Below are 16,122 nucleotides of genomic sequence, written 5' to 3'. Positions count from 1 at the left end.
AAAAAGAGGAAAAAAGCCCCAACAATAGGATGGCATCTAAGATGATGCCAAATAACATATATATATTGTGAGAAACTGTGGATCAGGGCTCAGAATTTGTATTCTCTGGGACTGCCCATGTAAATAAAGTTTGGAGTTCTCTCCGAGTGCTTCTGGTTAATTCTCGATGGGTCTGTTTCCCGCAACAGTGAGAGGAAGGGAAGAATCAAGACGTGTCCAAGAAACTTGGCCTACAAAATCTCAGTGACAGTTGCTGATGGTGTTGCTTGGGTTGCACTACCATATTTATATTTCTTTCCCTATATTTTATTTGGAGTTGATGCACTGTTCTTTTCTGAGTTAAGAGAGTAAATTGTCTAATCTAAATCTTTCCCTTTTTCACTGTAACATTTTAATTTAAGGTTATATATTTCCCCTATTAAAAGATAAACTTAGGCACTTAAAATTTGCTTTTCGAAGTTTATTAGAGCCAACAATGATTCATGAATTTGCTTCTGACTGCAATTGGTCCAGGACTTCACCAAAGAGGCATGAAGGAAAAGCTTTTAAGAGATACATGTGGAGCAAGGCAAAAAAAAATCCTTGAGTGGTTAATGTGGATTGGAGCCAGTTGCTGTGGCAATTTGTAATCCCAGTGACTCAGGAGGCTGAGGCAAGAAGATCACATATTGGAGGCCAATCTCAGCAACTTAAAAAGACCTGTCTCAAAATAAAAAATTAAAAGGGCTGGGGACATAGCTCAGCGGGAGAGCATCCCTGGCTTTAATCCCCAGTACCATAAAGAAAGAAAAATGAAGTGGTAGCATTAAAGTCCCTAGCTATAGATTAGTTGGCCACTTCAGATCAGTAGTGCTTAAGTTTCACTACTTAGAGAACCCGGCGTGATGTTCTCCATTTGCTGGGTTTTGGTTTACTCAGGTAGGCACTCACGCTCTAGCACTGCCTCAGATAATGGCTTCCCAATACACCATTTTAACACCCTAAGAGCTGTGTTAGCCACCTTACACAAATTTTTATCTGTATTTTTTTTTGTCATTTAGTTTTTAATATTCTTTACCTTCCATTGTGATTTTTCTTCAACCCACACATTACTTAGAACAGTATTTTTTTCAACATTTCACAGATGTATTTTAACATTTAACAAATGTATTTTTAAATAACTTTTGGTATTGATTTCTCTTTCTATTATATTTTATTTAGATGATATTGTCTGGATGATATTGATTCTTTGATGATTGTTGAGGCTTGCTGTATTAGAATAGAGTTACTATAATGAAATGCTCTAGGCAACTCACTTTAAAAAGAGAAAAGAGAGATAGGGATATAGCTCAGTTGCTGGAGTGCTTGCCTTGCATGCACAAAGCCCTGGGTTTAACCCCTAGCACCGCCAAAAATTAAAAAAGAAGAGACCTAGTCTCAAAAATAAAAAAGGCCTGGGGCTATAGCTCAGAGGTAGAGCAACATCCCCTGGGTTCAATCCCTAGTAACACATACACACACACATACACAAATACACACACACACATGAAGGGAGGGGTGGGAAGAAGAGGAAGAAGGCTTATTTAGTTTATGGTTTTGGAGGTTCAAGTCTAAGATAAGGAAGCTCTTTTGATTTGGCCTCTGGTTTGGGTGGCTCATCGTGATTGGTGTGTGTTGGAGCAAAATGTTACATCTCAAGCCAGGAGTTGAGAAAGAAAGAAGAAGAGTTCAAGGCCCCACAGTCCCCTTTGAAGGCATATCCCCAAAGACCTAAGGACCGCTTATTAGGCCCCACCTCTTACAGATCTACTGTATCTCCTAATATTATCACCTTGGGGACCAAGACTTCACATAGAAAACTTTGGGGGACACCCAACTTATATCAAATCACAGTACTGCCCTGTGACATGTTATGCTCATCCAAAAGGACTCAATTCCGCTGTATGGATGCAGATTTTTCTATATGACCAATAGAGTAGATTTACTAACTTAAGTAGTTTAAATCTCATGTTTAAGCAGAATCCTTTCATCTGAAAGCCAAACACTGGGGAAAGCAGATGAAGAGTACAGGTGAGCATCTTTCTCTTTCATGTGTAGATTGCAGGCTGAGGAGCTCAGGGGTGAAGTAGGGGAGCTGCACCCAGAGTGGGCTTGGATCCAGGAGTGTCTAAGAGCTGGCTGTTCAGAAAGGCTTTGCAGGGAATTAGGGACAAGATCTGGGGCTCAGAAGCAGTGATGGGCTGATGCTCCATAAGGCCTTGCTGTGTGAGGTATATTCTCTGAGGACTGAGGATCCCGCAATCCACTCGTGGCACCACATTCTAGTTCATCCCAGATCCTGTGTTGTGTCTGTGTCCCCAGTTACCTCTGACACCAGATAATTGCTGCAGAATCTAAAATTTTTGTCTTCCTCTGTGGAGAGGCCTGCACAGAATAAAATCTGCCATCTGGACTTTTCTTGGAACCACTGATTTTGGGAATCACTTTGTTCTGTGGCAGTGCAGCTAGGAAGCTGCCAACAGCACATGATTGTGCTGTGTGCTTAGGTCAGTGTGCACCCTGCTGCTCTTGCCAAGCAATCCCTGTTGGCGGTGTGGAAGTCAGGGACCACTCCCTTGCATCGCAAAAAAGGGACATGGGTGTGGGATGCCTGGTATTGACCATGGGCCAGATTTTCAACTTCCTGAAAGGAAGCTGATATTGTAAAAGACCCTTCAATGACCTTGGCCATAAAATAGCCAGTTTAATGGTGTGTATTGTAAGGTGCTGCTGAGTAGGTGTAGCTTGTTAAAGCTGTTCTCTGTCAGTTGGCTAGCAGCCAATGGCTAGGTGCTGGAACATTCTAGAATTTCTCTGGACTCCACATAAGGACAAGAAGTGGTTATGTGGGGGTAGGGCATTTGAAAACCTCCAGGATGGGCAGTTAGAGCAGGATGAGCCTAGTCCCCAGGGCAATGGCTTGTTTGGTGTGTCAGGGTTCTTTTTAGAAAATTGTTTTACTTTGATGGGGTGGCCATAACAACGTGCCACAGGCTAGGGTAACTTAAACAACAAAAATTTTGTGTCTCACAGTTCTGGAGGCTGGAAGTCTGAGATCACGGTGTTGGTAGGGTGGGTTCCTTCTGAGGGCTGCAAGAAAAGAACATTCCCCAGGCCTCTCTATGGCTTCCAGATGGCCGTCTTCTTCCTCTGCTTCTTCGCATCATCTTTTCTCTGTTGCTGTCCAAATTTCCTTTTCTTATAAGGACTCTGGTTCTATTGGATTAGGGAGCACCATACTGGCCTCATTTTAATTGGATTACCTTTGTAAACACCCTCTCTCCAAATTTAGTTATATTCTAAATTATCAGTGGTTAGAACTTCCACATAAGAACTCTGTTCAGCCCATGATAGCCATTTCAACGTGGGCTTTAACCTCCTCTAATTGAGCAATATTCATAATCTTCTCTAGTATTTCATTCTTAGGCATGAAAAATATTCACAGATTTTGGTTAAAGAATTAATGCAGGTTTTAATCACTAAGTGATTCTTGTCCTAGCTGACTTATGATAAACCGCATGCCTGAAAGCCCCTGTTTCTTTCTTCCTTCCAAGAACATCGTTCTTTCCTTTAAAAACAGATGACCTTACTCTGGATGTTTTTGTTCTATTTTATTTTCCTCCAGGGGATGTACCTCTTACCCCACAGCCAAAGTGCACTGATTTCCAGAATGCCAACCTCCTCCGAGGCACCAATCTCAAAGTGCAGTTTCTCCTCTTTGCACCTTCAGACCCTAGCTGTGGGCAGCTACTGGAAGAAAGCAGTGACATCCAAGACTCTGGATTCAATGCCAGTCTGGGAACCAAACTAATTATTCATGGATTCAGGTGGGAGCTAACCAGCCAGTAGGATCTCTTCAACTGAGAACTATGAAGGGGACATAGTGCCATAGGAATTTAGTGGGGAGCAAGGGGAGGATTTACTGACCATCACATGATCCATCTCTCAAGCCCTGCTGTTTTTGAAGACATCTCATCAACACGCACACCCCTGTGTCCTTCATTCTTGTGGGCCATGCATATGGATATGCATACTCACAAACAGTACATATATGTCTGACCTTGACAAGTCACTCCATACACAGAGCTTCAGTTTCCACATCTGAATTAAAGAAGTTGTAGAGACAGTATTAGTGGTTCCTGAGTGAAAATATCATACTGTTACCTCTGAAGTGTGGGCTGTGTGACATGATTCATCTCAGACAATGAGGTCACAGGCTTTGTGAAGTTACCCAGGGGTGATGGCCTGGTGTTTTTACGTAGGGTTTTATTTCCTTTTTTTCACTTTTTTCCCTGGTTTTGTGACCTGAGAAACTCTATTTATGGGTACTTCCATCATACCCAAAGGTTAGTGTTTCTCAGGAGTTAGAACACATCTCTTCTACAAGTTCTGATATCCTACGGTCCAAATTTTGTCATAACATATAGTCACTGAGTCTCAATTCAATCACTCCTTCCTTCCAACAACTTTCACCCGAAGTCCAAGACAAGACCAAGAACAGAAAGGTTCCCAGGAGGAACAAAGGAGAGACTGTGGTGGAATAGCAGCACTATAGAACCACTCAAGTTGAGGGTATCTGATGAAGAGTAGGCACAGAGGATCACCACTTCCTAATTCCTGTCCTCTCCACCTCCTGGATCCCTGGATTCCCAGCTGCATAATTCCTAGACATTCCCTCCTCACTCTTGTTTCAAAGTCTGTCCTCAGGCAAGCCTCACACTCAGTCACTATCTAAGGCTGAGCCTGTGCCTCCAATGCAGGGATGGCTAAGAGAGCTGGAGAGCTCATCAGGCCAGTTGTCTGTCTGCTTCTATGTCCCCCCAAACCCTTTTCCATGGCACAATCCAGTCTGCACTCCTCTGCCCACATGAGCATGCTCAGATTGTTCCTACAGTGGAGGTTATTTCAAAAACTTCATTTCTGATCCCATTCTATTGGAAAAGATTTCTGAAAAAATTTCCATCACTCTGTTTCTACAGAAGTCTCATTATACTTTAAGTTTCAGAAAAACAGGGACTATATCTTATTTGTTTTTTTATCTCTTAGAAAACACATAGCATACTACCTGGCCCATAGGTACGCAACAAACATTTGTTGAATGATTGGATAAGTGAATGAATGAATGAAAACATCCTCAAGGAAAGAGCCTATATTCTAGAATAAGAATTAAGCTCACAAATATAAAGTTTAAGGTACAAAGTCATCTTTTCTACAAATAGCACAAACAGGAGTTAGGCAGTGTGTGTGGTTTATGTAGTTTAGTATTGCACAAATGTGCCTGATTGAAAGCAGATGGGTTGAAATTCAGCTTGAGCTCTGAGCCCTGGCTTGAGGCTGCAACTATCTGAACCATAAGGCACCCAGGGATAATTTACACAAAGCCTCCTCTGTTGGCAGGAGGCTTAGCAACTTTGGGATCATGTCCTCCCTATGTCCAAAGCACTGTGTGATGGATCCCCCTCATACCTACTTTCTAGTTTTGACTTCTTCTCTGGGTTGGGATTAACAGAGGCTTCCATGACAATGGATATCAGCTTGGCAAGTCATTTTCCTCTCCTTTTTGTCCCCATGTCTAGGGCTTTAGGAAAAAAGCCTTCCTGGATTAATACGTTCATTAGAGCCCTTCTGAATGCAGTAGATGCTAACGTGATCGCTGTGGACTGGGTTTACGGATCTACAGGTGTCTACTACTCGGCTGTGGAAAATGTGGTTAAACTGAGCCTGGAGATTTCCCGTTTCCTCAGTAAACTCCTGGTAGGTGCAAAAGAGCTCAGGGTGATTTTGGGCTACTTACAGAGGAGAGACAGGGCACAAAGAGAAAAAAAAAAATCACCTCTTAAGGGGGCTCAGGGCAGAAGCAGAGCCCTTCAGGGCTTGTTGGTCTTTAGATCAAATCTGGAGTTAGTCACTTGGTGTTGAACCTGGCCGAGGAGGCTCCTGCTCCTCCTCTGTAAAAGGAGTAGTAGATGGGCAGTGCAGTTTGCCTGGAATTTAGTGGCTCCTTAATAGGGGATGTCCTGGTCATTAGTCACACACTTTGAAGTGAGGGGATTGTCAGGGAAGGGAAGAGGAAAAGTGATTGATGGATGAGAGGTCTGCCCTTTTCTCCATGGGTGGTGGGTGTGTCTTGCCCAGGGCCCTCAGCCTCTGAAGTCTGTGGGAAAAGTTGTGATCCAAAACAAATTCACTGTCAATGTCCATTCCAGGCGCTGGGTGTATCAGAGTCTTCCATCCACATCATTGGAGTAAGCCTGGGGGCCCATGTTGGGGGCATGGTGGGACATTTCTACAAAGGCCAGTTGGGACGGATCACAGGTAACATTTTCCCTGACCATCCTCCCAGGGTTCAGAGATAGAAAGGAATTGCCCTGGACATGCCTCTTTTGAGGTAGGCAGAGTGGTGTATTGAGCCATTATTTGTATGATTGAGTCATCTATTACCACTAACATTTATTTATTGTAGTTGTTTTACATAAAATGCTATCATTACTATTGCATGGTCTCTAATATTAGTATCAGAGGCTGTGTATTTCTGAGCCCCAGTGTCTAGGTCTATAAAATGAGCTGTAAAATCCCTTATCTCCTTGGCCCACTGTGGGAATCACCTTCAGTTTTGCTACATACCTTCAAATGTGGGAGGGGGACTTTATGCTTCAGAAGCCACCCTCAATCAATAACGGACTAAGGCAATGTGGTAAATACCCCAACTTCCTGGCTCTTTGGTGGGATAATTCTGAGTCATGTTCCACATACTCTTCCAGTGAGGCCCCAATGGGGAGAGATCTAGTTGCCCCTGAAGGTTAATATGAGCACATTAGCCATTGCCAAATAGTTGGTATTATCAAACTCATTTTAGAGCCAGAAAAACTGGGTCATTGAAGGTTACCACAAGAGAGACAACAGTGAGTGGAATTTCTTGAGTGAGGTGGTCCTGAGTTAGTTCTCCCAAACCTTGGTCTTTGCTGGAGCACTCCATGATCTGAATTGGAGGGGTATCCAGGAAGGTGTATGGTGGTCCCATTGCAGTTCCTACAGCTGAGAGGAAAGGGAGCTAGCTCCTAATAGCTGTCTGTTCTTGCAGGCTTAGACCCTGCTGGACCAGAGTACACCAGAGCCAGTCTGGAGGAGCGCTTGGATGCTGGAGATGCCCTCTTCGTGGAAGCCATCCACACAGACAGCGACAGTGAGCAGGATGGGGGTGGGGGATACTTGCGTGTGTGACGTTTCTGGGGAGGGGGAGTAAGCACAAGGCAGAGGCCAGGAGGCTGGCACCTAGTGGTATGGCCCTGTCTCTCTCAGGGCTTCTGCTGTACAGTCATTACGAGAATGATCTTCAAAGTCTCTTTCGGGAGTCGTTTTGTGACCACTGAGACAACTGGTTTTCTTTTTAGCAGCCAATACACGTAGGATTTTCATTTATGGACGAAACTCGCTTGTTTGGGAGTCCCTCTCTTTGATTCAAAACCAGACTTTGTACTGAGAAGGGATTGGGGAGGACATTGCTGCCCAACTGACATATGGGAAAGCTATGCTGCTTTTTCAGGGTGATTGTGTCTGGTCCCTGGGGATGGGGGGATTCCTCTCCCCATCTGGACTCCTCTTCTCCCCTGTGAACAAGCCCAATCCTCAGTGCAATGGAGAATGAGAAGCCCCCTGCCAATGGTGACAGACACAGGAAAGACCCCCCAACTCTCAATCCATTATATCCAAATTAAGCCCTTCTGACCAACTGGGAAACGAGGTGGACAGTCTTCCTCATTTCTACTTGATAGAAAATGCCCAGAGTCTGTGCCAAGCACTGTACTCAGTGTCATTGAAGCGAGGAGAAATAACATCTGGTCTGACCAAAAGAGTTTTCAGTCTAGTGAGATCTTGTCTCAAAATAAAAAATAAAAAGGGTTAAGGATGTGGCTCAGAGGTTGAGAGCTCCTGGGTTCAATCCTCAGTACCAAAAACAAACAAAGATACAAAAAAAAAAAAATGGTACCCACATTCACCAAATAAAATCAAGAAATACTCCTCAATCAAGTTTGCATGAAATAATATTATAAACTTGGTAAATTTGAAGGAGATGTCTCATTCTCTGTGGTCACAAGCCTCCTCTAGCATCCAAGACCCACAGACAAGTGATTCTGGAAGAAGCCCATGTAGCCTCGTTCACACCTTCACTTCCCAGAGGTTCCAAAGCCCATGGCACTCTGTCTGCCTCTGTCAGGTGAATTAACCTTGTTCATTAATAACACAAGTCCCTTATGCCCCTAATTTGGCTAACCAGATGACTTATTAGGTCTCCAGTTACCTGAGATAGGTCTTAGGCCCTTCAAAGTTCCTGATTGGATTGAAAAAAAATTCATTCCGTTTATTCAATTCATCTTTACTGAGCTATGTAACCAGTACTGAGAATACAGCAGTGAACAAGGCTTAGACAAGGTCCCTGCCCACTCAGAACTCATAGGCTTCTGGATCAGGCACTCATCTATTTATTCACTCAATAACTATTAGGCAGGGAGTGTGGTAGGTGGTAAGGACCCAGCAGAGAAATGTCAGGCAAAAGACCTGCCATTGTGGATCTTACATCCAAGGAAACAAATGAGATGATTACACATTTTGATTATTATAATGAAGAACCAGTGAGAAGGGGGAAGACAGGTAGGGGATCTGCTCCATAGGATTCTTGGGGAACATCTGCTCAAGAAGAGGTGAGGTAAATTTAGTGGATGAGAACAAGTCAGCCCTAGGAAGGCTGGGAGAAGAGCATTCCAGATACAGAGAATCCCTCCAGCTAGAAGTGAAATGCAGGTCCGGACACAGGTTTGTTCTAGAGACAAAAAAAGGGAACTGTATGGTTAGAGGGCAGTGAAGGAGGAGGAGGTGTTGAGTGTGTTGGAGAAGAGGGAACAGTCTAGGCTACACTTGGCAAGGAGCTTCCCTTTGGTTCTAAGATCCCTGAGAATAGGGCAGTGACTTGGATTTCTTTAAGAGACTGCAGCTTCTATACAGGGAACCAAGTACAGGAGGGTACTAAGGGAGGCCCAGAGGCCAAGGACAGGGCAATTGCAGGGGTTGTCTGGGTGAGAGGTTGGAGACTTGGGCCAAGGTGGTGGCAGTAGAGACAGACAGTAGGAGAAAGATTCAGAATATATTTCTGAATATACTCTGAGATAGAGCTGACCACAGTCTAATGGGCTGGGTGTGGGAAGTGAGGCTAAGGCTGGGATTAAGGGTGATTTCTGTGTCTCTGCTTAACCCTTGGGTAGATGTCATTAAGCAAATAATACACAATTAGTTTCTTACAAGAGTGACAGATGACCTGAAGGAGAAAATCAGGGTCCTTGGTGGTTGGGCTAACCCAGTCTAGGGTTGGGAGAGGGGTCAGATGTGCTATATGGGAGGGCCTAGGATATAGCCCCAGTGACAAGAGGAAGACTAGAGTCTCTCTTAAACTCAGCTCTTTGTAGTCACATCATATTTCCACTCAGTGAAGAGAGCACAAAAGTATGTTTTGCGGGAGACTGTGGAAATGTGGCCCTAAACTTATTTATCTGAAGTATTGCTTGAAGGAAAACAGAAACTAGGAAATTTACCAAGTTTATAATATTTTTTATAATACAAACTTGATTGAGGAGTATTTTCTTGATTTTATTTGGAGAATGCAGGTACCATTTTTTTGTTGTTGTTACTTCTTTGTTTGTTTTGGTATTGAGGATTGAGCCCAGGCGCTCTTAACTTCTGAGCCACATCCTCAGCCCTTTTTATTTTTTTATTTTGAGACAAGATCTCACTGATTTGCTTAGGGCCTCACTGAGTTGCTGAGGCTGGCTTTAAACTCATGGTCCTCCTGCTTCAGCCTCCTGGGTTAATCCCTGAGCTGCTGGGATTACAGGCGAGTATGGGTATCTTATACATTGATTCTTTGGTTCAGCATGACTCGTCTTACAAAGTCTTGGAGCTCTTTGGAGTGAGGTGGACACAGACAGGGTGGGCTCCTAAGGCCAGAATTCAGGCACTGCTGCCAGTGGACCCTACTGTGGGTCCCAGAAGATATGTTCCTGAAGTAAGAAGGTAATGGGATTCTGCCTCTTTCAGATTTGGGTATTCGGATTCCTGTTGGACACGTGGACTACTTCGTCAACGGAGGCCAGGACCAGCCTGGCTGTCCCACATTCATTCATGCAGGTCAGAAAGCCAGAGCATTGGTGTTTGCCTGCCGCACAAGCTGGAGACTAACGTTGGTCTTCACACTGAATTGACCAGTGAGGACCACTGAGGGTTTTCTGACAGTGCCCTTTGCTGAGTCCTACAGTGCCTTACTGTGCACTTACCAAGGATCTTTGGAGACCTGAATTTCAGACAATAGTGCCTGATTTTGGAAGCATCATACTTGTGCTGCCGTTGCCCTCCCCACTTATCTTAGGCCCTGACACAACTTCACATCACTCAAGCCAATCACTGCTTATTCTTCCTTGTGCCCCGATTTGTGGCAAAGCCCACACAAGCTGCATTCTCTGCAGAGTGTGGCTGTGGCAGAAACAAGCCAATGGGCCCAAAGCTAGTTAGCTCAGGAATCCATTCACTGCATGTCCACTTCACCAAATATAAGAAACTTAACTGTTTTCTAAAATTATCTTCAAGATCTCCTCCTCCTCCTCCTCCTCCTCTTCCTTCTTCTTTGTACCCAGAAGCACTTAATCACTGAGCCACATTCCCACCCCTTTTTATTTTTTATTTTGAGACAATACCTTGCTAAGTTGCTGAAGCTGCTTTTGAACTTGCAATCCTCCTGCCTCAGCCTCCCAAGCCACTGGGATTACAGGTGTGTTAAGATGATCTTCTTGAACACATGCAATCAATATACATTTCTTGTATTCTACATACATTCTTCTGGAATGTTCTTTTTGAATATATATTCTTCATAGCATTATTTATTTAAAAAGATTAAATTTGTCAAAAGCTAAGCATTAAGGATTGTTTAGTCATATTCTTCGTATGACCATAACTAATATATTGACACTTCATATAGAAGTTTTAAATGCTGATTTCTGTTTCTATGTTTTTATTCTTTTCTGGCTTCACCATATTCTTAACACTTTAAGTATACCTTTGACAATTTTATTGAATAATCACTAATCTGCTTTACCAAATTTAGTAGTTTTCTAAAAATATGCTTCTTTTTGACATTTTAATGAGTAATTTCAGTTATTTTGATCAGGTGGCCTAGTTTGGTTTCGATGGTGTTGGAAAATTTCAGAAGCATTTTAATGAACCACTTTTCATTTCTTCTTCATAAAAATTTTGAGAAAGGTACGGTTTGTCTCTGCCTCAGCTCCCTGTTAATGAAGGAAGGAACTTGGTTATGGCTGGGTGTCTCAATCTCAGGGGAAAAGAAAGTCAGCTCGAAGTTCCATCCTGATTACCAGTCCCACAGAGAGGGTCCCAAGGGATGGGGAGGGGCTAAAGACCCAAGAAGCCTGCCTGGGATTGTAGCTCACTATTTATCTTAGCCCCAGCCAATCCAGCCAATGGGAGTTGTTGCATACTTTTAAATAGGGTAGCAATAACAACAATAGAACCTAGCTTTTAGTAAATTGGGGAACTTGGCAGACTGATTGCATCAGTCATTTGGCCAGTCAAGTGTCAGCACTTCAGCTTCAGAGACAACTGATCATGATTGCCTCACTGCTGGGTTAGGTAAAATGAAGTTGTAAAAAATTGGCTGCGTGGTTGGTGATGAAGAAGGCAGCCAATCATGTCCGGAAGTAGAGTAGGCGTCTTCCCATCTTATAAAGGAGAGTTTGCATGATCACAGAAGAATAGCTCTGAAATCAGGCAATTTTCACTGTAGATTAAGCTTATATTACTCAGGAAAAGGAAAAGGGAGAAAGTGGTAACCATGTCCATTAAAACTTAAGAATGTGACTCAGGGGACATCCTATGTATTTATAGACTTCTCGAATATGAAATTTGGTAGAGTTACAGTAAGTAGCATGAAGGGAATTTCCATTTGTCTTGACTGAAAACTTGGCTGTTTTTTCCCTCCTGTTCAGGTTACAGTTATCTGATCTGTGATCACATGAGGGCTGTGCACCTCTACATCAGTGCCCTGGAGAATTCCTGTTCATTGATGGCCTTTCCTTGTGCCAGCTACCAGGACTTTCTTGCCGGAAACTGTGTGGATTGCTTTAACCCTTTTCTGCTTTCCTGTCCAAGGATAGGTAAAATGTCACCCTTTGGACTCACTTTGACAATTCGGGGAAAGTTCAAATCCTGCCAGTTGTCACCTCTTTACCTTCTAAGTTCCAATGGTTGAACTATCCAATTGAGGGAAAGAAAAATTAACTCAAGAGGTGTTAGCCTGTTCTCACAGAAGATAGCAGCTGGCTCTCACCAGCTCTCCTGCTCCCTGCTGCCACACTCCCTCTGCACCGACAGCCCCTCTCATCTGGATGCCCAGCCTCAGGACACTCTCTAGAAACATTGGCACAACGCAGAGCCCCTGCCCTTCTCTGACAGATACTTCTATAAGTCCTTCTTGCTAGGTTGGCCATCTCCAGCTCTTCACAGCCCCTTAATTAGTGTGTTCTGGGGAAACTCCAAAGTGACACACGTGCCCACTTCAGAGGTGCGACACTGTGATGGCCACATGCCAGCCAGTGTGGAAGGAACTGACTAACAGCTGGGCCACTTGGGCATGTTCCTGAATGATCCAGGCCAGTCTGGGGAGAGAAGACTGATGGATCTGTCCTCTAACTTGCCTGTGTAGACTATTGCTGCAGATATCCTGGGGTTATCCAGGGTGAAAAACTCCTGAGTAGTGGAAATATTCCTCCCCCATTCCACACTCTCCCACCTCCCACCACTCCAAACTGCAGCAGCCTGACATTGCTTATACAAATGAAGTGGATACCTGCTTGATAAAATGTTAGAGGAAGGGTATCTTACCATAACAAAACAAGCCAACACTATTTCAGGCTCAGTGGGTGTGTGTCTGCATTGTCCCCAGATGTGATGGACCAGTTGATGTAACAGCCACTTCCCATTGACTGCCCAGCCTCAGCTCTCTCTCCACATTCCCTTGCACTGAACACCCTAGGGATGCCAACCATGTGTACTTCCAAGGGTATAGCACATTTCCTCATCATGTGGGCCTTTGCCCTAACTCTATTCTTTGCCCTGATCACCCTCTCCCTGACTGTCATCTGCAGTCTCCAGGTCCAATATTTCCCTTGCACTGTTTTTGCTGCACAGGATACAAATGCCATTAAGCTGTCATGTAGACTGATTTGCAAGAAAAAGACATGATTTTAAATTTCTTATAATTATCTATTGAGAATGGGTCATATAGCCAGGCATGGTGGCACACAGCTGTAAAAACAGCATCTCAGGAGACTGAGGAAGGAGGACCAGGAGTTTGAGATCAGTTTGGGCAACTTAGAGAGATACTGTCTCAATATAAAATTTTTTAAAGGGTTGGAGGTGCAGCTCCGTGGTAGGGTGTTTGTCTAGTATGTGCAAGGCCCTGGGTCCAATTCCCAGCACCTGGAATGAGTACACAGTGTAGCTGTCTGTTTCTGGGTATGCCAATTAATTTGTATATGGCTGGGTGCTGAGCCCAGAGCTCACTCTGGTCACACAAGACCTGGAATTGAATCTCAGCTTCTCCATTTCTCCTGAAATGGCTTCCTCTTTGCTTCTTTATTTCCAGGGCTAGGAGACCAAAGTGGTATCAAGATAGAGCCGCTTCCCAAGGAAGTGAAAGTCTACCTCCTGACCATGTCCACGGCCCCCTACTGTGGTGAGTAGGGAGAAAATGCATGCTGTGTCAATGTGCCTTTTGGAAGAGTCCAGGACTCCAATGTGGGCTGTATCCAGCCCAGTGTTGGAGCCCAGTTGGGAGGTGAAGGACTGGGGCAAAGATATACTGGGAAGAGCAGTTTCTGGTCTTAGATGGAACCAGACTGTAAGAATGAGGCCAGTCCACACTTCCACAGAGGAGGTCTTGGGATATTCTATCGTTCATGTACCGATCCTCTTTTCTCCTCTCATCCAGATTTGCTCTGGGGGTTGGGTCTCTCTAGAGCAGTATTTGCTCACACTTCTGGGTCCTTCCTTCCTACACATTTCCTTCCCCCTCCTTGATGAACACTGTATATGTCTCCCACCAGGGCCGCCCTACTGGATGAGGGTCCTGGGTAATGCACCCTCTGCCCACCTTCCCCTTTACAGACACATTCAAATGGTCCAAAGTTGCTTTCACTGCATTTCTTCGAAGCTAAAATGCCCATGATTGTAAAAGATGTAAAACCTGAAAGCCTGTCTTAGGACAATGTAGTTCCTTCTTCCCCGTGCTATTTATGTCTTCACTGTACTTCCTGGTTTATGTTTGTTGTCTTGGGGTCTTCCTGACTGCTTTGTGATATGTACAGGACAGAATTGTGCTGGTTTGGATGATACATTATGTGTCCATCATTTTAACTGATTTTCTGATTAGTTTGTGTTGGAGTTAGAAGAGGGGTCTTTGTGACTATTTCTTCCAGTTACTGGAAGGCCTAGTGCAATGTGATATGGAGCCCAGAGCTCAGACTCTGGTCACACAAGACCTGGATTTGAATCTCAGCTTCTCCACTTATCAGCTGTGTGATCAGGAGCAATTTATTTAAGCTTTCTGGACTTTTTATGTGGAAAATGGGAACAATAACAGTACCTACTTGCAAGAATCAATTGTGAGGATAAAACAAAATAGTGTAAGGGAAGTCTCTGGCACAGTGATTGGAACCAAATAAAGAAGCATGTCCTTTCCTTCCCTTAGTCAGAGAATTTGAGAGAAGAACAGATGGAGGTGTTGCTACCTTCAGGCAGAGAGAATTCATGGCCACATCTCTCAGGGTCAGAGTAGGTTGCAGAGTCAACAGTGGGCTTTCTACGCGTGTCAGTCATTGGCCAGCCCAACTCTGAGAGAAGTGGGTGAGGAAAGGGAAGCTCTGAGGGACCAAGCAACATGCCCATGGTACACAGTTGGGTGAAAAAAAATCAGCATCAACCCCAGATATTTTGACTCCCAAACCTATGCCCTTTCCGTGCAGCTTCTTCCTCCATGCTGGCCTCTGTTTCCACTCCGTGGTCACTTCTGCCACAGCCTGAGGGAGGAGGTGGGGTCTCAAGGTGGAGGCATGGCTGACAGCCAGATGTCCTTGCTTCTGATTCCACCCCCGGCATACGGCAGCAACCTGAACTGGCTCCACCCTGTCTGCACAGCTAGAAACACAGATGCAGGAGAGCCTGGGACTCTTTTTTTAAAAATTTTAAAATTTTATTTATTCCAATTTGTTACATATGAGAGCAGAATGCAATTCAATTCATATTACACAAATAGAGCACAAATTTTCATGTCTCTGGTTGAATACAAAGTAGAGTCACACCATTTGTGTTTGCATACATGTACTTAGGGTAATGATGGCTGTCTCATTCCACCATCTTTTCTATCCACATGTCCCCTCCTTCCCCTCCATGGCCTTTGCTCTATGTATTCCTCCCATGCTCCCTGCCATCCCCATTATGAATCAGCATTCTTATATTAGAGAAATCATTCAGCATTTGTTTTTTTTGGATTGGTTACTTCACTTAGCATTATATTCTCAATCTCCATTCATTTACCTGAAAATTCCATGATTTTATTCTCTTTTAACACTGAGTAATATTCCATTGTGTATATATACCACATTTTCTTTATCCATTCATCTACTGAAGGGTATCTAGGTTGGATCCACAGTTTAGCTATTGTGAATTGTGCTGCCATAAACATTGATGTGGCTGTGTCCCTTAAGTATGCTGTTTTTAAGTCCTTTGGGTATAAACTGAGGGTTGGGACAGCTGGGTCAAATGGTGGCTCTATTCCAAGTTTTCCAAGGAATATCCATACTGCTTTCTAGTTTGGTTGCACCAATTTGCAGTCCCACCAGCAATGTAAGAGAGTGCCCTTTTCCCCACATCCTCGCCAACACTTACTGTTGTTTGTATTCTTAATAGCTGTCATTCTGATTGGAGTAATATGAAATCTTAGAGTAGTTTTGATTTGCATTTCTCTAATTGCTAGAGATATTGAACATT

At 43.9% G+C, this 16,122-nt stretch overlaps 1 protein-coding gene across 3 annotated transcripts in view; it reads left to right on the top strand.

The window, feature by feature from the left end:
- The window catches only part of Pla1a (phospholipase A1 member A), a 34,117-nt gene that overhangs the window by 10,118 nt on the left and 7,877 nt on the right, over nt 1-16,122 (top strand). For all 3 annotated transcript variants that reach the window (XM_076867633.2, XM_076867634.2, XM_076867635.2), the window contains exons 2-8: nt 3,644-3,845; nt 5,595-5,772; nt 6,225-6,333; nt 7,100-7,201; nt 10,105-10,194; nt 12,063-12,230; nt 13,721-13,810. In XM_076867633.2, coding sequence (XP_076723748.2) covers nt 3,644-3,845; nt 5,595-5,772; nt 6,225-6,333; nt 7,100-7,201; nt 10,105-10,194; nt 12,063-12,230; nt 13,721-13,810 — 939 coding nt within the window. The remainder of the gene's footprint in view (nt 1-3,643; nt 3,846-5,594; nt 5,773-6,224; nt 6,334-7,099; nt 7,202-10,104; nt 10,195-12,062; nt 12,231-13,720; nt 13,811-16,122) is intronic.

Source organism: Callospermophilus lateralis, chromosome 10 (genome assembly GCF_048772815.1).
Source record: "Callospermophilus lateralis isolate mCalLat2 chromosome 10, mCalLat2.hap1, whole genome shotgun sequence".
Classification (NCBI taxonomy): Eukaryota; Metazoa; Chordata; class Mammalia; order Rodentia; family Sciuridae; genus Callospermophilus; species Callospermophilus lateralis.
This window is presented reverse-complemented; position numbering and strand designations above follow the sequence as displayed.